This window comes from Phyllostomus hastatus, unplaced genomic scaffold (genome assembly GCF_019186645.2).
Source record: "Phyllostomus hastatus isolate PE091 unplaced genomic scaffold, TTU_PhHast_1.1 phas_scaffold_501, whole genome shotgun sequence".
NCBI classification, from domain to species: domain Eukaryota; kingdom Metazoa; phylum Chordata; class Mammalia; order Chiroptera; family Phyllostomidae; genus Phyllostomus; species Phyllostomus hastatus.
This window is the reverse complement of record NW_025334033.1, coordinates 30,652,020-30,676,555: the sequence shown is the minus strand read 5'-3', so window position 1 is coordinate 30,676,555 and position 24,536 is coordinate 30,652,020. Positions and strand designations below refer to the sequence as shown.

Here is a 24,536-nt window from a genome sequence, read left to right as displayed (position 1 = left end):
ACCTGGCCAGGACTGTGCTGATTGAACTTTCAAGTCATGAAAAATACTACTTTTGTTTTTAAATGTTGAGATAGGTTCTCTAAGAGGAGGATGATGGCAGCTTTTTCTTCTTTATACTTTTTTGTATGGAAAAAACTGAAGAAATGTTATTTTAAAAATAAAATCACAAGAGGTTTGGATCACAACGGCAATATATGTTACACATACCCCTTTAAAAAAGAGAAAAAAAGAATATTTTGTGTCCACATCCACTGTGAAACCACTACATTTCATTACTGAAACCTGTTGCACTAGGAAAAGACACTCTGCCCAGTGTCTGGAGGTTCCTAGCGGCCTGGCGGGGGAGGGGCAGAGATGTTTCAGGCCCGGCCTCCTCCTCCCTAAGCCAGGTATCAGCTAACAGTGCTGACTGCTTCATGCTCAGGGAGTTAAGGAACAGATTGTCTTCAACATGCCAATGTTTTCAGATGTATAAGCCCATCTTTACCAAAGTGTAAGATTATGCTGCTCTCTTTAGTTTGAAGTTTTCACAGAACTCAAAGAAAACAAAGCACTCAGTTAATGTATCAATGGCCATTAAGCCACAGCTCTATGGTGAGCAGCACTGTATCGGAGATTGTTTATACTTTGTCTTTGTTAAACAAATGTTAACTGATATTAACTAACAAACTCAAAGCAGAAAGCTATTGAAGGGAAAAGCAAGCCAAGAGATGTATTAATAACAGAAGCACTGTAAGCCAACAGGAAAAGTTTTTTTAAACTTCACATTCTTTTTCTTTTCTTAGGTTCTAGGCAGTGGACATAATTGGACTGTCATCTCAAGTAAAAATGCTGAAAAGCAAGTGTTACCTCCAAAAGGGGTCATTTCCTTGAACTTTAGGAGTGGAATTTAAATAGCAGCAAGCTTTTTTATGCTTTTAATTTAGGAGTTGTTATAGACATAAGAATGATGGAAAAAAGCCTTCTCGCCAGGACGCTAGCCCTTTTCTCATCTAATCAAGTGCCAAGAGAGAACGCAAACTGTTTGGCAAGTGGAAATAACCCCTTCTTTTTGGATGGGCCAGAGAGAGAGAAGTAACGTCTCCTTCAGCAGATGCCAGTGCTGGCAGGAGGAGCCGCAGCTCCCAACTGAAGACACGTGGCACATGCTCCCACAGAAATAGCCCGTGGCTACACTTCTGCCTTCCTTCAGGATCGGGTTCTGATGATGGAAAGGTTCGAATTCAGAGAAGAATGACAGTGCTTCATCCGCGAGAAACAGACACGCAGAATAATCACAGATGGCCGTGTATGGAGCCGGCTGGTCCTGCCAGGAGTCCCACGCTTGATTCTGTCAACAAGACCCTGAGACTCCTACAAAGAGCACGGCTATGGATGGGAGATTCACCAGAGACTCTGGCTCCTTGGAAATGTGAAAATATTTTGAAATGCCTTATCTCTACAGAGAGCCATGTGGAACTGGGACCATTGTTGGAAATGGAGCCACCTGGGGAGAAGTTTAAGAAAAGAGAGGATGCTTATGTCTCTCCGGGGCAGTGCCTTTCCATGGGGTGGGTCTAGGGCATTTACCTACGCCAACAAATGCACTTCAGACCTTTATATAGAATAGCTGTGGGATGACAATAGGGTTACGAATTTAACAGTGGCTCTTTGAGAACAAAGGGATTGCACCTCCCTAACTCTTGGATGATATTCTAGTAAAGACCTGTTCTCAAAGGAAACACACTCTTGGACATCAAATAGACCACTCAGGCACGGGGAAACTGTGGGTCTGGAGTCAGCTAAAGCATAACTGTAGTACATCTGTCACAGAGAATGCCACACTCGGGAGCACTTTAGACTTAGAGCAAGAAAAGACATGTCTCTCAAGAGAAAGGCTTCCCAAATTAAAGCAGTGCATCAGCATTGTGAGAGCCATCGAGCAGGTAGAGACAAAGCTGTTTCACAGCCTGCTAGGAATAAGAGCCCTGATTAAAGGTCACGCCATGCTTCAAGTTTTGGTTCCTTCTGTTATTCTTCCTTTATCGTTTATCTCCATGAACTTGTCTACAATCATTTCCTTCCTTCTATCTTTCCTTGCTTCCTTCTTGACTCTCTCCCTCTCCCCTTTCCTTCCTTCCCTCACTTCTTTCTTTTCCTCTCTTTCCCTCCCTTCTTTTTGGTGCAAGATGTGCCTTACTCCTAATGTACTGTCACTTACTTAATAGCCACATTGTTTCCTCCTAGTGGGATTGGCTCTCTGGCCCACACAGAGCCCAAACCTGTAGCCATGGCCTGACTATTAGTATTGTGCTTGAACCACATCAACCAGCTGGGATATGCTCTTCTTCATTTGCAAGGTGTAACGCCTAATGAGGCAACTCTGAGAGTTTCTGGAGCAGTTATTTAGGGAAAATTCCAAATCTAAAACAAAGAGCAGGAAGCAGGATGATGACCGCATGTGTCGGCAAGTCACAGATGTGAAGCAGAAGAGGCAGGTCTGGAATGGCCTTCTAAAATTTAGAAATAAGTGCCACCAAGAAAAAAATTCAGAAAAACAGACACATATTTCTAAGCTGAATGTCTTTATGAAAAATGTTCCTTTCACATGTGTGGACAGCATGTGATGCAGGAGTAAGCTGGAGCCAAGGATCTCTGAATCGGAGGTAACCAAGGTCTCCTGATGGCTAATGGTCAAGTGATTGGGGTAACCCAACATGGACAATAATTTTAGAGAGTGGTTTGCCTGGAAGGATAGATTAAATTATTGTACTTTTGAATTTATATGTTTGGGTGTTCAGTTTCTCAAATGCCCAAACGTATATCCATCAGTAACTAGCCTAGGCAATTCCAGTGTGTGAGAAAAAAGTTCCTCCTGCCGCTATGGGTCTAAGTGAGAGCCTAGCTCGGGGGATGAATGGAGCGACCCTCAGAGATGAGTCTTCGACACTCTCTGAAGACCAGGAATACCATCTGTGGCGACTGCTCTTTAATATCTGTTGGGGGTCCACAGCATGTTAAACTTTGTACAGAATAGATATCAAGACCTCAGCTTGCTAAAATGTGAGAAAGATATATATATAATATTTAGAGAGGTTAGTTGACTAATCAGGATTCAGGGACTCAGCATAATTGCAGTTTTGAATTTCAAAGCATGGGGGATCTTGAAGGTCACTGGCCTCCCTTTTTTACTCAACAGGCTCATATGGACCCAGGGAAATGAGCCTTGACCCTGACGTCTTATTCACCTGGAATCAAGTGCATGCTGTCTCACTATCTGTTATGTACTCTTGGATAAATTACAGTCTGCCGTGAACTGAATGCTTGTGTCCCCACAAAATTCTTATGTTGAAGCCCTGGTCCTCAGCGTGATGATATTTGGAGGTGGGACCTTTGAGAGGTAATTAGGTCATAAGGCTGGAAGCTTCACGATGAGATTAGTGCCCTTATAGGAAGAGATAAAAGAGATGATCTCTCTCTCCTTACCAGGTGAAGATATAGCAAGAAGGTGGCCTTTTGCAAACCAGTAAGAGAACTCTCACCACACCCAGCCTCCAGAACTATAAGAAATAAATGTTGTTGCTTAGGCTGCCCGGTCTACATTGTTTGTTACGGTAGCCTGAGCAGACTAAAACAACATCCTCCCTGAACCTAAATGTTTCTCCTCTGTAAAAATGGGAGGTCCCTATCGGTTGCTGTGATGATCACAATATGTATAAAGAATCATTCACGGTGTCTCATCTCAGTCTATGCGGTTACTATTACCAGAGGCGAGGAAACTGAGGCTCAGAGACGTTAGGTGAGTGGTCCAAGATCGCAGAGCTGGCTGTCACTCCCTACCCCCACACTGCCAATGCCCACAGCCCTAATTGTCCGGAACTTCCCATATGGCCCATTACCAACTGTGCTCTCCTTGCTCAGCCCTCCTTTTACCATCTCCTATATCAGAGTCAACCTGGCCTTGACCTGTTGTTTCTTTCTTATTTGCAAAGCAATCTGTTAAACTAACCCCTATGAACGTGCTAATGAACCATGGTGAAGTGGAAAAGTGATGGATTTGAAGTGAGAAGACCTGGGACCTAGTCTGTCACCACCCCCCACTGTGGCCTTGGGAAGTCACTTCTCATGGGGGAGTTTCACTTTCCATTAGGGGATCACTCAGGGCACTTCTAATTTTGACCCCCTATGTCCTTCTGACTTAAAGTGCCACCCCTCCAGGAGTATCTGCTGTTTAATAAACTCCTGATGCTAGTCAAGCCATCAAATCAAAGGCAGGCATCTCTTCATGAGCCATGAAAAAGACCCAGGGATTGTTTTTCTCTTTTTACTTTTTTAGATAGGAAGCTCTTTCTAGCAACTCACACGCCACAATAAAGGAACAGTTGTAAAGATGATCATGGGCAGAGAACCCCAAAGAGTGATATCCCAGTATTTCAGGGTCTGCATATCAGGTCTCTGTCTGTAGGACCTAGAAGCAGCATAAGCCTTAAGTGTCCATTACAAGTGAGAGTCGGAGCCCTTAACCTTTAGAAAGAGAATAAAAGGCAAAAATAGAGAGCTCATTGAGTGGAGACATATAAAGGAAGAGAATTGAGTGTACAGGCCACTCAGATCAGTGGCAATTTTCTAGGGATAATTTCTGCAATTGCTTTGAAACGTATCTTTATTCAAATGAGTCTTCCTGAAACACTTCCTCAGGAGAAAAAAGATCCTCACCTAGATACATTCTTACGGGACAAAAACACTCAAAGGATCAATTCTGACTGAAGATCAAACATAACAAAATAAGGATGGTTTTTTAAATAGATGGAGTATATTTTCAGTCAAATGTGAAATTTCCTTTTCTAGAGAAACTTTTCATTTTACTGCTGCATTGGTGTCATCTTTTCTGCTACCCTTCTAATATTCTCTGAGAGAATGTGACATCGTTAAGGGCCACCTGGGACAATTATGATGGATGGGGGGAACTTGCTGGCGATGATAAGTACAGGGAACCTGACAAGATGGGCAGCAAAAGCAGCCCGAGTCCTAGCTTTCTGCGAAAAGTCACATCGTTATTTTCTCTATTGGTAAAGGGAAAAGAGGAAGCTCCAGAAAGGGTCTCTATTCAAAGAAAAACTTGACATTGCAGTTTTCTGGGGAAAATTGTGTGTCTAGCAAGTACGTTGGTCAAAGATCACTAAACAACACTTGCAGAATTCTTACAGCACCCCAGTTTCTCACACCCTCTATCCCTACATATGTATTCTGCTTTATTTTAACTCAAAGCACTTGTCACTACCTGACATTGTATTAAATATCTGTTTATTTTCTGCCCCCCTCACTAGAATGTAAGTCCCAGGAGGGCAAAGATGTGGCTTGTTTTCGTTCACTGCTGTGTCCCCAGTACCTAATATGCTGCCTCGTGTGCGGTAAAAGCTCCATAAATATTAGGTGAATGAATGAGTGAGCGAATAGTAAAATTCAAGCTCATAGCCACTTGGGCTGGATTTATAGCACAAAGCTATTCTATGATCACACAAGTTATTTGCAAACTCATAACTTGAGTTTTGAAGCACTAATAGAAAGTTTGACTACTTGGATCTGAAAATGTCCTTACCTTTGACCAAGGAGCTCTACCACTAAGATTTAGCCTAAATGCAAAGATCTGTGTACACGTATGAAGGATGTTTATGGCAGTTCTATTTACAACAGAGAACAACTGGAAATTATTTAATCATTTATTAATTAAATAATTTATTTAATATTTAAATAATTAAATATGTAATATTTATTTAATATTTATTTAATATTTATAATAGTATAATAATTTCACATTGATAATTTAGTGTCAAAAAAGGATAATGACTAAGAAAATTATATGCCTTTAAGACAAAATATTACATGGTCATTAAAATATTTTATGAAGAGTTTTAAATTATATATGTAAAGGCTTTGATAAATTGTTAGGTGAAAAGAATAAAATCACAGTTGAATATATAGTATGATGCCAACCAAGGGGTGTGCCAAATACTCAAATATGTGGTATTATGAAAAAATTTTCTTGCATATTTTGGCATTTTTTTTCTCCTTTTGAACTTTCTAAATTTTCTATGAGTAATCGGGTCATAATAGTTTAATAAATTAAAAATATAAATTAAAAATGTAAAGATTTTATCTTGTGGCTTACTGATAATTTCACCTTTTTCTGCTGTAAATAAGTAAAATTATTAGTTACATGTAATAAAAATGTACAGTTAAAGATGCTATGCAGAGAAGTCAAAACAATTTTATCAGTTTTTTTCTTGTTAATTCTTTCTTGCAAGAAGAAATATTTTGCAAATAAAACTGCATAATTTTAATTCAAAAGTTTCACACTCAAAAATGCATAGGTGAGGGCGGCAATTTCTAGTAAATTACAGAAAATGGAGAATGATTTTAAGAGATTCCACAGTTTTTCTTTTATTTTCAGTTTTTTTTTTTCCTCTTCTTATTTTAGGATGATCAATTGATTGAGGTTTCATGAGGGAAAGTGAGTCTAAGAGAGAAAAAAATAGCCTTAGACTTAAAAAAATATCTCATCTTCTATCTCCCGGTTGAAGAGCTCTAATTCTTAGTCGGACCTCACTCTCTTCTCCCTTTAGAACAAGACAAGAAAGGAGACTGGGTTGTTCTAGAAGCACAAATCCAACTGGGGAGACACTCTGCACTCTTCAGAAAGCAGGCTTCTCCTCCCCTGGACTGGACACGTTACAGTCGAACTGCTGCTAGACACCACCTGGTGGTTTTCATAGTTTACATTTTTAAGCCTGGAACTCTTTGTTCAAAAGCAATGTAATTTGATTGGAAGGAGGGGAAACAGTTAACACAGCAGCTGTGGGTGCGAGGGCCTTGGCCCACCTACTGGGAACTTCAGCTTTTCTCCCTACCCTGGGCGAGCTGGGGAAGCCTTGCAGGGGATGTGGGAGCTCCTTAAAAACACTGATCTGGTCTAATCTCCTCCTTACACAGACGGGGCGAAATGGGGCTGGGTGGGGGAGATATGTGCAATGTCACACACGTTGCCTGATTAAAATATAGAGCTGACTTACCTATAATATAATCGCAGCTTTCTAACACGAGGTTTAATAGTATATATTCAGAAAATACTAAAGAAACTAACAATATGACAAAATGACCAAAAGAAGTGAGATCCCGAATTTGACATTAAAATTAATCACTCAAACCTATTCTTTCTATACTAAAGGAAACTTTACAGCAGAGGTATGGTTTAGGACATAGGATTTTCTTTTATTTTTTTCTTGTTTTATTTGGAAAAAGTTTTGAAAATACAGAAACATATAGAGATTAATGTAAAAAAAAGTGCCATGGATGGATGTTAATCTGTTGTCGTCTTTGTTCTAGGTATGTATGCATCTCTGTGGCTCATAAAGGTAAGAAAGCAAGCTCTAAAGTCCAGCACCTTTAAACCAGAACCATCTCTACAAGAATGAATTATGTTGTACCATGCAGTCCTAATGTCAGATAATACAGAATACATATCATGTATGAAACATATAGCTCTTAAGTAAAGAAGACAAAAATATATAAATTTTTAATATCTTAAAAATATAGTACATTAATATATTTATAACATAGAATTTAAATGTATAGTATTTAAACTATTTACATATTTACATGTGTATTTAAATAAAAGAAACAACATAGTAGGTGCATTAACCCATTCCCAGAAGCAAACCTACTCATGATTTTAACTTAGGCCTTATGTCCAATGAATATATTTGCTTGTTTTACCCATAAAATATATTTTACTATCAAAATATTAATTAGAACCAAGTGGATCTTAACATAGTTGTAAACATGACTGCCTTGAGATAATAAAAAGATTTATTTGCTGAGAGGCAATTTTAGCACCCTCAAATCTTTAAACTAGATTCCTGAAAATAAAGGCCTCAGATGTCTTGAAGTTACTACAAACTCTATTACAGTTTATTATTTTATCCCTTGGATCCTTGGGCAGAGCCTGACTGATTCAATTTATCATTCAACTTCTTGAGTTTTGGTTATCTGGTAACTGCACTGATCTAGAAGTCCAAAAAGGCTGTTCAAGTCAGAGCCCAAAAGAGCAGGTGCAATAATAACACAGGTGACAACCACCATCCTGATATTGGGGGACACAAATAAAAAAGACACTGGAAATTGGTTGTATGTATGCATAATATTGGATAAATGAAATATTAAATTAGATTAGGAAGGCAGAGACATTATATCCTTTAGAAAGATTTCCATCAAAAACAATGGTGATTTTAAAAAATTGCTAATGCTGTGGGGCTCTGGCAGCTCTGTATTGTGGCCCAGCTCTGTATTGTGGCCCTGCCACTTTCTAGTTGGATGACCTTCACCTCTCTGTATCCAGAGAAGGCCCTCCCAGTAAAAAGGAAGTGACAATAGTACCCACTGCATGGAGATGCTGTGAAATGAGATACTCCATGTACAGTGTTCCGAACAGTGTCCCTAATGGTGTGGGAAGAATTGAGAACCTGGGATGTGGAGAGGCCACAAACTCTGGAACTTCACTCTGTCACCTGGACCCTCCATAGCCCTTTACGAGTTGTGTGGACCTGGGGACAGCGACAGCACAGGGGCTTGGCGGCCACTGTGAGCACTCATTGGGTAAGGAAGGGGCTTAGTGCCCTGCTCTAAGAGCACAGTCCATCAACATTAGCCCTTATGAGTACTCCAGATAAATAATGCCTTTGTATTCCTAAAGCACATCCTATTTTTAAATGCAGAAGCAAGCTCACAATTTCCTCACAGCAAGAAGTCAAGAGGAGCTAGAGGAAGGATCTAATTGCATTGATTAGTTTATCTGGGAGCAATTTGTCTGGGTTCAGGACTGTGTGCGAGATCAGTGCTGTAAATGTGGCCCTGTTCAGTCACAGCTCCACAGGAAAATAAGGAGACCCCGAAAGTGGCCTTTTTCCCCCCTTGAGAAGGGGTGGTTAAGCTCCCTCTGAAATTCTTATTGATAAGATCACATCCATGAAAAAGAGAGGCCTAAAAGATGCTCTTTAAAATAGACCAACGAATTATGGTAAGAAGTGCTTTATAGGTCCAAAGCACTTTCACATGTGCCATTAACTCCTCGAACCCTCATGGCAAGCCTTTGGGAAAGGGGGTGGTGTTCCCATCTGCCAGAGGAGGGAAGGGAGGCATGGAGAATCTAAGCGACTTGCTCCACGTGTCTCTGTTAGTAAAAGGAGAATCGGCTCTTTGCTACTTCAAGTTTAGAACCTTTATCATTCATCCATGGCCCCATGGAATGCTCCTGGCTGGCATGTACTTGCTGTACTGTGGGGACGATTTCATTTTTCCAATGTTACCTTGTTTTAGTCATACATGCATTGCGTGTGAGCACCATATGCACACACGTGCATGCACACACCGGGGGGCGACTGATCCTTTTTATTTACATTTTATTTCATTTTAAGTGCACTTTTAAAAGATGAAAATCTTAGATTGAGGTGGAAGACTGAAGTGACTCGGCCAAATTTTGAGTATGCTAAATAGCATTTTTGGACTAAAGCCTGAGAAGTAATTCAGTCCCAACAGAGAAAAATTTTTTTCCACTTTAAATAAACCGTTTTTTTCCTGAAAAACATGATATAATTTCTTTTATAAAAGAAGAGCAAAAAACTGTTGTGACCATCTCCAGCTGTCCAACCGGCCTCCCATACTTCTGCCCCGCAGCAGAAGGAAGGGACATCAGGTGACAGACCCCAGATTTCAACGAGTCACACCAATTACAGACCTTCTTCTCCTGATGTACTCTTGACCTTCTGCCTTTCACCTACAATGAAGAATGAGACACAGTTTAAATCAAAATGACTCTCATGGGCAATTTTACAAAACAAATGGGAGGCACAGTCTCCCGCCCCCCAACCCCACTCGCCCAGCTTCCCCTGCTGGGCCAGCCCGTTCCCCCTTTCCGTGAAGGCGGGAGCTAATAATTACAAAGACATTCGGCCCCCCAGACAATGATGCTCTGCTTGCCAAAGGCCCTGTTTGTTTTGAAGAAAGAGTTCGACAAAGTAAATATTTGCAAAAACAACTATGACCAGATGCCAAGTCCCACTTCTATGGGACCCACGGAGAAATATTTACAAGAAAGGGCTTCTCGGTGCAGGAGCACACTGCCCGGTGGCGGGGACTGATCCGAGGTCTCCTCTGGCTCTGCGACAGGCCAGGTGCATCACAGCCTTTTAACTTCCGTGCTAGGGCACTTTCCACAGAGCACATAAATAATTACATTTACTATTGAGGAGTCAGTTCAGAAATGTACCAGTTCGGGGCCACAGGAAGGAATCTTTAACCACTACTGCTTCTAGCAGTAGGGAAAAAAGATTTCTGAAGTCAATAGGAAATTAAAGGCAGGCTTAATTCAGGAAACGTCATTCAAAAAATTTTTAAGCTTTTAATTCTTTAAGCTTACTGCTTAAAACCTAGTCTTTTTGGATTACCTGTAGACCTGTTATCTGCAAAACTGCGGCCCCGAGAGCTAGAACACGGTGAGAATTGAAACAGGTGCCCCTGCTTGTTCCCATTATGCATATTAGCCCATGGCCTTCGCACAGCCTGTTAAACAGCTGAGTTTGAAACAATAATGGTGCGGGCCAAACGCTAGCCTGAAGGCCTGTCTGTCTTGGGATTTGGCCATTTACATTGATTTTTTTTAACCCACATTTTTCATGAAACACAAATATTTGCCATGGCAACTGGGGTGTCACATGACATGCTGCTACATAAACAGCTTGGAAATCTCTTAAGAGGAAACAGCCCACCAGTGCTGCAAATCCAGTGAAAACATCTTGAGGAGGATTTGGGCGTTAAAAGATGAAGGTCTGGGAAGAACAGGTAACAGTCTACTACGTAGACACAGTGGGATTAATTTCTTCTGTGCCACTCTGATTTCTCTCTCTCTCTCTCTCTCTTTCTCTCTCTCTCTCTCTCTCTCTCTTTAAAGGGAGCAGCTGTAAACATGACCACATAGGGTAAGCTCAGAAAAAGACACTGCCAGCTGTCTCCTTTCTAGGGTGAAAAGTTTCAATTATCACAAGTCTGTCTGTGCCTCATAAACATAAGAAAGCAAGCTCCAAGAGCCCAGCACCTTTAAGCCAAGAGAATCTCTGTGGGGATGAACATGTTGTACTGTGAGTTCCCGATGTCAGAGGACATAAAATTCCTTCCCCTTCTTTATTACGGTAACCGTGCAAAATTGGAGAGCTTGCTTTTTTATCTTTGGCTCAAAGACAAGTGTAAAACAGCAAAACATCACAACAACATACACCATGCAACACAAATTTGGATACAAAGCACTAGCTACTGTGTTTCAGACTCCGGGACTGTCACCAGCTAGCAGTACAAGTTGACCAATCATTTAGTTCATATCGCAATAATTTGACATGACTGATACTGTCACGACTGAGTTTACTTGTATAACAATCCCGCTTGTAAAATCAAATGCGTCCCAGAAACCACTGAAAGAGTATTTACTTCTGTGTGAAAGGTATAATTAACATATGTGTACTACCAAAAATCTCACTGAGAATATTATGATTAAGAAAAGTTTTCCATTAGCTGGGAATGGGAATACCTTTGATCTGTGTCTCCTGGGAAAGCTCTTCAAGGCTTCTGGAAACTGCAGTGGCTTCTCAGCTCCAGCTAAATGAGCTGTTGGGCGAAGACGGTGCAAAGTTACCTCTTTGGAAAGGGGAGACCTAGTCACTGGTTTAATGCTATGCTATTGCATTTGTGCCTCGAAAGTCAGGTGACTCTGTCACCCACTGACTATTCACTATTAGCCTTTCCTGGATCAATTCAGTGAAATCTTTGTGAGCTGAATTGACTTCAGGAGGAGGACAAAAGGCATGGGAGGGCAACAGTTCCATGAGAATATATAAAAGGTCAGTGTGCCTTCTGCAAGCTGCCTTGGTGAAAAGGCAAATTTTAAAAGCAGGCAAATTAGAGGGTACTATTTGTCTTATAAAAATGTTTCACTTTAAGATTTCCTTAAATAGCCAAGTTTGTTGAAAAGGTAAATTAATGTCACTATATATGATGGACTATTCTATTGCGTAGTCATTAAAAGAAATGATTCTAAAGAATTTAAACACTTTGGGGAGATACTACAAGTTAAAAACACACTAAATATTATTTTGAAATTAATTAAATCCGTAAGCAACGACTTTCAGAGAGCACACTAGTCCACAGCACCTCGTTCACGTGTGGCATGGAGCCCTGGCCGGGCTCTCACACTGGCCGGTTCTTGGGAGAGAATCACGTCCCTCCTGTCGCCTGGCAGAAAACCCATCTGCCCTTTGCAAACAGCCCAAGTCTGACAATCTCGGGGGAGAAAAATCCTTACACTACTCTTTCCAAGAAAGAGAACAAATAATTTATTTAAATAGCTAGTTGTGTCCAGTTTAGTGAGACCAGTAAGTGAGGATCCCTTCCCTCACTTCCTTAGCCTACCCCTTTTCTGTCATTTTTTAGCAACAATCTGGGGACGAATTGACAGCTGGTGATCAAACACAGCGCGTCAGTATGCAAAGTGGAATCTCACACCTTGAGGGCCCAGTTCTCTCACATTGCCTGGAGCGGGCTGCAGTGAGTATCTCGGCCATCTCTTAAACAGTAGCAGGAATTCCAGAGTCTTATCACTAAAAATCATCTCCACAGAGGGGATTTGTTTGTTGCATTGGACCAACCCAGTTTTACCACTTCTCTGGTTTCCCTGGCTTCCGGGGAGTCTCCCTGACCACAAGACTGCCCACCGCTGTCTCTGAGTCTGGGCAGTTGGCAATAGAAAATGAAGACTCCATTTTAAGCCTATGAGTTTTAACCTTGATTTCTGTGCTCTTCTGCCCTGTGATCCACTTGGACTAGGACCTCCTGCTTCTGAAGGCCAGTCCAGACTGCTTGGAATCCATGGATTTATCCATAAAGCTTGTTATCCCTATATCTGCCGTCTTTTAGTTTTCAGGTTCTCTCAGCCAAGTGAAATTTATGGTTAAATTCCCCTACTGAGACAAAAAGAGCAGCTGACAAGTTTTCAAGTGGGCATAATTTTAAAAGTAAGATGTTTATAAAATTTGGTAGGATAAAGATCTAAAAAACTGTAATTTCATATGGATGATCCATAGTTAATGATATCTCAATTTAAAAAAATTTTTATTAGTCACCTGCAGAAATTCTGCCACTAAATTATAATTTCATGTAACCTTGGATTTTGGGGGACACATGCATTTGAAGAATGTTTCTGCATCTTCAACAAAACCGTATGCTAAGGTACTTCCAATTTTGCTACTCAATTTTCCTTCTGGAAAAGTCTGTATGATAAATTTTGCCAGTTAATGCCAGGAGGGAAAAACTTGTCTTTCTGGTCAAATTTGTATGCTTTGGTGGCAGTTATTGACATGTGGCTGTCAAGTAGCCATCCCCTTCTTTATGCTGATTTTAGAAGCCCAGTATTTTTAGGGTAATAATATGCCCAGCTCTTAGGGTTGCTAGTTTAGAAAACAAAATTTTGAGAACACATAGTTAAATTTTAATTTTAGATAAACATACATTTTAGTATAAGTATACCCTGAATATTAAATATATTTAATATCCAATAAAGAACAGAATTTTATGAATGGCTTAGACCAAGGATAACATCATGCTAAGTATATAGTGTATGTCCTAAATCCTGACCCTAATCGTATCCCTGCACATTCACTTTTCCAGCATTCCTTGTAGCTAACAGTGGCCACATGACCAGTGACTTGTAAGGGGAAGTCCACGCAGGGGATTCCACTGTTTTTCTCCTCTTCCTGTCTGGAATGTGTACATTTAGGCCCAGATCTGCAGGAGACCCCTTGGAGCCCAGAGGTGGCAAGCACAAGGATGAACTCAGGCTGAAGACTATGAAGCAGAAAGAGAGCCATTAATCAGCACCACCAGCCCTGGACTGCCTACTTTCCTGACTTCTTATGTATGAGACAAATGAACCTGATTATTTTAAGCCACCAGTAGTTAAGGTTGCTGGTATTTGCAGTCACATGCATTCCTGACTGCTACCCCTCCCACCCGCCACTCTTTGCCTTATTGCATGTGCTAGGGCCTCAAGGACAGCGCTTGCTAGTGGTGGCAGTAGTGGTCATCCTTAAACTATCTCTACTTTTAACAGAGACATAGAATTCTTCTAAAGTTTCTCTACTAAGAATATTGTTTGCCTTGGGGTTTGGTTGAAAACAATAATCAGGTTCAGAATATTCTCTTCTACTTCTCTGCCCAGAGGTTTTTTTCCCTTTCTTGTTGAGTTATACTGGATGATTTTTTTTCACTTTGGCATATATTGAGATGACCATAGGGTTTTTCTTTTTTAATTTGTTACTATGGTAGATTATTACTAGTTTTTTGTAACATCCAATCTTCCTCACATTCTTTCTAGATCATGATGAATTTGAAAAAATGCTGCTAACTTTTATTTAGAATGTTCCTGAGCTCTGGCTGGTGTAGCTCAGTGGATTCATCATGGGCTGTGAAACAAAGTGTCACAGGTTCGATTCCCAGTCAGGGTACATGCCTGGGTTGCAGGCCATGGCCCCCAGCAACCGCACATTTATGTTTCTCTCCCTCTTTCTCCCTCCCTTCCCTCTCTAAAAATAAATAAATAAAATATTTTAAAAATACATATTTAGAATGTTCCTGAGATTTCTCTCTCTATATTTTTTCTTACACTATCTTTCCTAGTTTTGGTATCAAAGTTATACTAGCTTCATACAATCAGTTGGTAAGCTTTCCTTCTTTTCTCTTTCTATGGAATAGTATGAAATAAAAATCACCTGATCCTTTAAAGTTGGTAAATTTGCCTATAAAAAGCCTGAAGCCATTTTTCCTCTGGAATTTTTTTTGTGTGTGCGTGTGTGTGTTTGAGAGAGAGAGATATTTTTGACTACCAATGCAAATTATCTAATGAAATTGTTTTCTTTAAGTTTCATATTTTTTTCTTCAGTTAATTTTGGCAGTTTAGATTTTTCTAGGAAAATTTTCACTTCATTAAAAGATTGGCATAAAGTAATTACAATATAATTTTTAAATATTCTGTGTATCTAAAGTATCTCTTTTCATTTAAATATTATTTCTGTGCCTTCTTAATAAAATTTCTTTGTTGAGAGCTTAATTGACAAAAATGTAAGATATTTTAAGTATGCGTTGTGGTTATCTGACATAGTATCCGTGGTGAAAGGGTTCCCCCTCATCTAGTTAGTGAATACATCCATCACCTCACATATTTAACTTTTTCTTTATCAGTGAGAACATTTAAGTTCTACTCTCTCAGCAAATTTCATTTACACAATACAGTGTTACCAACTATAAACTATAGTAAAACACAATCACTGTGTTTTACATCAATCCTTTAAGTCCCTGGCAACCACTTTTTTATTCTGTTTCTATGAGTTTTTTCTATTCTCTGTGTCTATGAGTTTGACCTTGTTTTTCTCTTTTTTCTTAGATTTCACATGTAAGTGGCACCATGCACCATGCAGTATTTGTCTTTCTCTGTCTTGCTTATTTCACTTAGCATAATATCTTCCAGTTATAGCCATGTTGTCATAAATGGCAAGATCTTCTCTTTTATTAAGTCTAAACAATATTCCATTATGTATCAACATTTATACCTATATGTACATACATCACATTTTCTTTATCCATTCATCTATTGACAGACACTTGTGTCCACACCTTGGCTAGTGTGCACAATGCTGCAGTGAACGTGGGGGTACAGACATCTTTCAAGATAATGACTTTGTTTTCCTTGGACAAATACCCAGAAGCTGTTTCTAATTTCTTGAGAATGCTCCATACTGTTTTCCATAGTGGCTGTACCAGTTCACATTTCCTTCCACCAATGGTGTACAGTGATTCTCTTTCACGACATCCTTGCTGGCCATTTGTTATTTATCTTTTTGGTGATAGCCATTCTAACCGGTGTGAGAGGATTTCTCACTGTGGTTTTGATTTACATTTCCCTGATGATCAGTGATGGCAATTTAAGCACCTTTTCATGTCCCTGTTGGTCATATGTTTTTATTCTTTGAAAAAAAAAATGCCTATTCAGGTCCTTTGCTCAGTTTTTAATTAATTGGAATATTTTTTTTTGCTATTGAGTTATATGAGTTTATTGTACACTTTGTACATCAAACCTTTATCAGATATGTGATTTGCCTATATTTTAACTCATTCCATAGCCTGCCTTTTCATTTTGTTGGTGGTTCCTTTTGCTGTGCCTGAAAAATTTGTTTGATATAGGCTCACTTGTTTATTTATTTTTTTTTGTTGCCTTTGCTTTTGTTGCAAATCCAAAAATCACTGTCAAGAGCTAACCATCCTGTGCTTTTTCCCTAGAGGTTTTACATTCAAATCTTTAATAAAATTTGAATTGATTTTTGTGTACAGTATAAGAGGTGTCCAGTTTCATTCTTTTTAATGTGATTGAATGGTTTTCCCAACACCATTTATTGAAGAGATTATTCTTTCCTCATTGAATATTCTTGGACCCTTTGTTGAAAATTAATTGACCATGAAAACATGGGTTTATTTCTGGGTTCTCTGTTATATTCCATTGATCTATGTGTCTGTTTTTGTGCCAGTACCTTACTATTTTGATTACTAGAGCTTTGTAATACAGTTTGGAGTCAGGAAGTGTGATACCTTCAGCTTTGTTCTCTTTCCCAAGATGGCTTTTGCTATTTGGGGTCTCTTGTGGTCTTATATGAAAATCAGAATTTTTTTCTGTTTCTCTGAAAAAGTGCCATTGGAATTTTAATAGGGATTGCACTGAGTCCATAGATTGCTTTGAGCAGTATAGCCATTTTAACTGTTAACTATATAGCCATTTTAACTATATTATATCTTCCAACTATATGTAGCCATTTTAACTATACTAATATCCTTCCATTTATTTGTGTCTTCTTCAGTTTCTTTCATCAATGTTTTGTAGTTTTCAAAGTACAGATTTTTCACTTCCTTGGTTAAACTTATTCCCAAATATTTTACTCTTTTTGGTGTAATTCTAAATGGGATTTTTAAAACATTTCTCTTTCTGATAGTTGAGTTTTAGTGTATAGAAATGCAACTAATATTTGTTTATTGATTTTTTTTATCCTACAACTTTACCAACTTAATTTATTAGTTCTAATCATTTTTTGGTGGCAACTTTAAGGTTTTCTGTATACAATATCATGTCATCTGCAGAGACAATTTTACTTCTTTCTGATTAGATGTCCTTTATTTCTTTTTCTTGCCTAATTGATCTGGCTAGGACTTCTAGACTTTATTCACTCCTGTGTTGAATAAAGTAGTAAGAACGAACATCCTTGTCTTGTTCCTGATCTTGAAGGGAAAGTTTTTAGCTTTTCACCATTGAGTATAACGTTAATTGTCAGTTGTCATATATGGCTTTATTATATCACAATATTGTACAATCCTTCTATATTCAATTTGTTGAGAGGTTTGTTTTTTTTAATCATGGGATGATGTCGAATTTTACCAAGTGCTTTTTCTGCATCTATTAAGATGATCATATTATTTTTATCATTGATTTCATTATTGTGTATAATATTTATTTAGTTGTATATGTTGAACTATCCTTGAATTCCAGGAATAAAGCCCGCTCAATCATGGTGTATGATCCTTTTAATGTGCTGTTGCATTCAGTTTGCAAATATTTTGTTAAGGATTTTTTGCATCTATCCTCATCAGGTATATTGGCCTACAATTTTCTTTTCTTGTAGTGTCCTTGTCTGGCTTTAATATGAAGGTAATGCTTGCCTCATAAAAGTAGTTTTGAAGTGTTCCCTCCTTTTCCATTTTTTGGAAGAATTTGAGGATTGGTATTAACTTTAAGTGCTCAGTATAATTCACCAGTGAAGCCACCTGGTCCTGGACTTTTCTTGGTTGAGAGGTATTTGATTACTGATTCTACCTCCTTACTAGCAATTGGTCTGTTCAGATTTCCTGTTTCTTCATTATTCAGACTGGGTAGGTTTATGTTTCTAGTAATTTATATATTTTTTGAGGTTATCTAATTTTTTGTGTGTATAATTGTTTGTAGTAGTTTCTTAAATCCTTAATATTTCTGTGTTATCAGTTGTAATGTCTCCTTTTTCATTTCTGATTTTATTTACCCGAGTTTTCTTTCTTTTATTCCTTTAGTCTAGCTAAAGTTTTCCTAATTTTGTTTTTTATTACAAAATAGCTTTTAGTTTCATTGATATTTTCTCTTGTCTTTCAAGTCTCTATTTCATTTATTTTCACTCTGATCTTTTTAGTTTCTTCCTTCTTGGGCTTAGTTTGTTCTTCTTTTTCTAGTCCCATGGGACGTAAAGGTAGGTTGTTTATTTGAGATCTTTCTTTTTTCTTAATACAGATGTTTATTGCTATAAACTTCTCTCTTAGAACTGCTTTTGCTGTATCTCATAAGTTTTAGTATGTTGTGCTTTTATTTTTGTTTGTTTCAAGATATTTTTTAAAATTTCTCTTAATTTCTTCTTTGACCTATCGACTTTTTAGAACTATATTGTTTAATCTGTACACATTTGTGAATTTTCCAGTTTTGCTCTTGTAACTGATATCTCATTTCATAACATTGTGGTCAGAAATGAAGTTTGGTATAATTTCAGTTGTCTTAAATTTATTACAAGTTGTTTTAATTTATATTTATCTAATGATTAATGATGTAAGCATTTATTTATCTATTTACTGTCCATATATCTGTTTTAGTAAAATGTGTGTTCAAATCTTATGTCTATTATGTTATTGGGTTGCTTGTTTTCTTATTACTGAGTTTTAAGAGTTCTTTATATTTTCTGGACAAAAATGATTGAGTATGTGTTTTGAAATATTAACTTCCAACCTGTAGCTTTTCTTTTCATTTTCTTAATACTGTCTTTAAAAAGGTAGAAGTTTTAAATTTTGATGAAAATTTTGTATCTTGGCTATTTCAATACCCTGGTTGTGATACTGTATGAGAGTTTTGCAAAGTGTTATTTTTTTGAGAAAACTGAGTAAAGAGTGCAAGAGATCTCTCTGTCTTACAATTTAATGTGAATCTACAATGATCACAAATTCAAAAGTTTAATTAAAATACGGCACCGGTAGAATATGAAATGCCAAGCCAGAGTAGGAAAATTTGTTTGCAATTCATATAACTGATAAAAGATTAGTACCCAGAAAATATAATTAATTCCTATAAATAACTAAGAAAAAGAAATGCAATGCATTAAAAAATAGGTTAAAGCCTTAACTCACTTTAAAAAATAGATCCTTAAATGATAAGTACACATCAGAAAATTGCTCAACTTCACTGGTCACCAGAGAAATAGAACTTGAACCCACTGAAAGATACCACAACAGACTTGTCAAGATGGCTAAAATTTGAAAACAAACCCAAAACATCAAGTGATGACAAAGACATGTATTACCTGGAATTCTCACATACTGCTGGCAGGAAAATAAATCAATTTTATCACCAGGGAAAACTGTGTGGCAATACCTACAAAATCTGAGCATCTGTACACCCTAGGACTCAGCAATTCTACTTTTTGATATATATCCAGCGGCAGTGCATACATATGTGCATTAGAAGGCATGTATAAGAGTGCTTAGAGTGGTATTGTTCGTAATCATTTGGTAGTGTAAACCACTGAAATTCCCATCATTGACAGAATGGACACAAAATTGGGCCCATTCATACATATTCACTCATATGGTCATGCATATTTATCCTTGATGCCTCTTTTCCCTCACTCCTATCCTTCAGCCAGTCCCCAGGGCTCCACCTTCACAATATAACCAGAATTGGTTCACTTCTCTTCATATCCACTGATACCGTCCTCCTCCAATCCACCATCATTCCTCATCCGATTTACCATAATAGTCTTTTAACTAGTCTTGCTTCTACTCATTCTCCCCTATGATTCATTGTCTGTAAAGCAACCAGAATAACATCATCAAAATATAAGTCAGATCACCTCATCCTCCTGTTTAAAAACAGCTTTTAGTTTCACTGATATTTTCTCTTGCCTTTTTACTTTCTATTTCTTTTATATTTACTCTGATCTTGGTTGGTTTTTAATCATGTTTTATGTGAGGTCCTTAGACATTTTTCTTCTTATAGCTAACATTAAAAAACAAACACACCTAATATGAAGGGATGGCAAAGATATACGAGGTCTGTCCAGCAAGTATCCAGCCATGTAATATGAAAAATACACATATTTATTGAAGAAGATACAAGAAACACTGTACACAGGAAAATGACACCACAGTCTCCTTCAAAGTAGACACCTTGGGACCTCACGCAGTTCTCCCAGCATCTCTTCCACTTTCAAAACACTCTGCAAAATCCTTTGTTGGAATCACCATGAGCTGCCCTGTCGCATTTTCTGAATCTCTTCACTGGTCTGAAATCTCTTCCCTTCCAAAGATGATTTTAGTTTTGAGAAAAGCCAGAAGTCTCAGAACACCGAATCTGGGCTGTGAGGTGGCTGAGTCACCTCAGAGATTTGATGTTTCGCCAAAAAACCCTGCATGAGATGTGATGCATGAGTGAGTATGTTGTTATGATGAAGATGCCAATCACCAGTTGCCCATAGCTGCAGCCATTTTCATTGCAATACATTGCATCTCTCAACTGATGAAGAACATTGAGGTAGTACTCCTTACTAATTGTTTGGACTGGAGGGGCATACGTGTGATGGACAACACCTTCCCAATCAAAAAACACAGTTAATGTGGTCTTGATCTTGTTGCAACTTTGTCACACCTTCTTCGAGCATGGAGAACCAGACTACTTCCATTGGGATGACGGGGCCTTCATTTCTGATCCATAGCTGTAGACCTACGATTCATCTCTGGTTATGACCTTCTTGAGGAAATCTGCTTCATTGGTAGTGGTTTGAATTAAGTCATTAGCAACTGCAGCACAATGTTCCTTCTGTTCTGGTAGCAGAAGCTGCAGAATGAATTTTGCCATGACACCTTGCATGCCAAGATACTAGTTAAAATCTCGGACACAGTAGCTTTTGGAATCCCCAGATCAGCTTCTAGTTCTTGATCTGTCAGTCACCGATCTTTGTTGATCGTAGCCCATACACGTTCAACATTCTCAGGTGTTCTGCTTGTTGCAGGCCTTCCAGAACATGGATGACTTTTAACAGATTCACAACCACATTTGAAGTGTTTGTGCCACACTTTTGTTTGCACTGTACTCCTTGCATCCTCCCAGAAAGCCTTCTGAATCATCTGAATAGTTTCCACAGGGGAATGTTCAAGCTTAGCACAAAATCTGATACAGATTCATTGCTCTACCCATTCATTTTGAATGTGATGACCACACAGTACACATGCTCACTCAGCGGCAGCTACCACCCTTACTGACTAGTACAGTGAAGTCATCGTTGTTCACATATATGTATTCCATTTCACTCTTTGGCTGCCAGGTTACACCGATGTCGATGTCATGCAAACCATTCTCATTGTATTAACAAGGGCTGGACTTTTTCCAGACAGACCTCAGTAGATTATCTAGAGCTTTCAGCAGGCTCTCATTGTAATTAGGATTAAATACAACTCCTCGTCATGGTTTGAAAAGCTGCCATGCTAATTCTAGTGTGGATGTTTAAAAAGAAAGATCCTAAAATACACTGAGTGGTTTGAACAAATTAAGAGTTTATTTTTCTCTCGCACAAGAGCTGAAAGGAAGATAGTCCAAGGTTGTCAGGGCAGCTCTGCCAAACTCAACATGGAGTTCATCTATGGCTCCAAAGTGTCTGCCCACCTCATCTGCATCCCAGCTAGCCAGAAAGAGGAAAGGAAAAGGGGAGGCTGTGCTCTTTCCTCCTTAAGGGTATAGTCAGAAATTTTCCTTTCCACTTGTGTGTACCTTCTCACCGGCAAGATGCTGGTCATCTGATACATCTGTCTGAAGGGAAGCCTGGGAAATTGTAGTCTTTAGCTAAGCTGACATGTGCCCACCCACAATTCTGTTATTGTGGAAGTAGGGAAGAACAAATATTGGGGGCCACACATAGTCTCTGATCTAGCCTACATCATGTCATTTCTCTTAACCTCTCCAGCCTCATCTCCTCCTCCTCTCTCCCTTGCTCTTGGCCCTCTAGCCACACTATCCTTCTTGCTCATTCCCTCCTTAGTCCTCAAGGCTTTTTGTACCTGTGCTATCCTATATTGGGAATGCTCTTTCCTAGATCTTTATATGATTGGCTCCTGCTTATCATTTGGATCTCAACTCAAGCCTCATAAATCTTCTGAGAGTCATTCAGTGACCCTTCCCTCACAGGCAAAGTAACCATCTCCTTATCACTCTCTGACTCATGTCGTTTAATTTCTAATGCTTATCACTTATTACTTTATTGCTGGTGCTTACATTCTCATTTACTTACCTGGTTTTAATCTGTACCTCCCTTTAGAATGTTAAGTACCATGAGAGCAGAAATGTTGTCTAACTTTTTCCCTGGTGGATCCCCAGTGCCTAAATGCTATCTTGGATAAAGCAAGTATTCAACAACCATTTGTCGAACAGATGAACTAACTTAACCCAAACCCCTCATTTTACCGGTGGGAAAGCTGAAGCCTGGAGAAAGTGAATGCACACAATGCAACACACAGATGATGTATCATGGAATTGTACACTTGAGATCTACATGATTTTGTTAACCAATGCCACCCTAATAAATGTAATAAAATATTTTTTAAAATTAAAAGAAAGTAAATGGCTCGCCTGAAGTTCTGCAACGAGGTAGGGGATTTTCAGGCCAGCACTTTCCTGAACGCCTTGTTTCATGCGGCCTCCTCGTTCAAGTTTCTTCTACCATCTCAGCCCTCGGCGAGCGCTGCTCTGAACTCCTACAGCATTAGACTCTGACAGCCGTTGGGTTTTTATTCTGTGCTACTTTGTACTGGTATTTATCTTTTTACGTTTGTCTTCTTTTCCCAACCAAGCTTCAACCCCCTTGAAAAGCCCAACTTTCTAATGCAGAGAGAACACAGGCCCTTAGGAAGGATTCTACAAAGAAACTAAAGTCACTTTACTCAGTAAAGCGAAACTCCAAATCCTCACAGCTTTCCTCTTGTCTTATTACTGACAATAAGGGCTGGGTTTTGGCAGACTGGGTTTGGGAGGGAGGTCATTTCTGTGCATCCCCAACAAAGCATACTGGCCAGACTGTCTTACCAGCAGTGGGAATCGTATGTGTTTCGTCAAAACTGTGCAGAGGAGCCGCTCTGGGTAGAATGGGTGGATTCTGAAAGGTAATGCTTGCTTTTGGTGGAATCAGTCCTCGTTCTAGCATACTTAAAATCCCTAAAAAAGGAAGATTAGAAGAATATGAGTTTAACTTGAAGCATTTCCCCAAAGTCTGAGCTCTATGCATTTCTCAAGTGTAACTTACTCAATTCATCATCTTATTTGTGAGCATATATCTAGTGCCTTAATTCTTTGCATGAAAAAATAGCTACAGCACCTGTATATTTAAGCCTTAAGTTCTAACCCAAAGGAAAAAGGTATTTCCAATAGTGGTAATATGAAATAAACTTGTACTAAGATCATTTCATTTTAAAGTAGAATTATCATTTCAAAGCAAATTAAAACTGCTTTATACTTATGACATTTCCAGTTATTGATAATATTGTTTTTCCTTTTAAAATTCAGAGAAATCAGATACACAGCCTTAACAACTTAAGAGATCTTTTGTTCTGAAAGAAGGAAAATCTGTGTGCTTGAAACCATGCCTCTGTTGTTACAATGAGTCATATTTTATAAGAGTTATTTTTAGATGTTTTCATATCACCAGAAGACATAAATGTCTTAATAGGTTATTTTAGTGTCACTGGGCAACATGGTTAGTATTAATGCAACTAATTTACAATTCCTTGAACTCATACTGTGTCAGCATGGTTGTAGCCAAGGCTTTTTAAGGACAAGAGGCATTGTTAAATAAATAGAGAAAGAATAAATCAATGAATAAATGAATAATTGAACAAAGCCTGCTGTCAGGAACAAAACTTTCATTAAGGTAGATCTATTGTATTGAAGCCAGAAACCCAGAAACTCCGGGAGTACTTGACAGAAACTTGTGACAGGGCTTTAGCTTCTTGTTGCTCTCATGTAGCAAGAAGAAAAGTAAAGAGCTCCAGGTCTCAATGAAATCCTGCCATACAAACTGTGTACCAAGCTGGAGTAAACTGAAGAAGTTGGCACACATTCTAAGACAGACAAATATGGCTTCCACTTGCCTTATGGCCACTAATGACTATGTTTGGCTATTATTAAGAGTGTTGAAGTCTAGTATTATAGGAATTCAGAAAAAATGACTACTGCAGGATTGGAGGGCTAAAGATGATGTCACTTGTAAAACAATGATTCCAAAGAAATATTCAGTTTACTTACTGCAGAATCACCTGGGGGCAGGGGGCAGAATTTCTTGTTACAAATGGAAATTCCTGGGCACCCTCCC

The 24,536-nt window shown here is 38.6% G+C and overlaps 1 protein-coding gene across 1 annotated transcript in view; it reads right to left on the bottom strand.

Moving 5' to 3' along the window:
- Nucleotides 1–23,372, bottom strand: part of IQCH (IQ motif containing H) — a 118,336-nt gene extending 94,964 nt beyond the window's left edge. Inside the window, exons 1-3 of the mRNA XM_045821943.1 lie at nt 23,255–23,372; nt 11,612–11,718; nt 9,770–9,808 (exon numbers count right to left, since the gene is read on the bottom strand). Coding sequence (XP_045677899.1) covers nt 9,770–9,808; nt 11,612–11,718; nt 23,255–23,372 — 264 coding nt within the window. The remainder of the gene's footprint in view (nt 1–9,769; nt 9,809–11,611; nt 11,719–23,254) is intronic.
- Between the last annotated feature and the right edge of the window lie 1,164 nt (nt 23,373–24,536).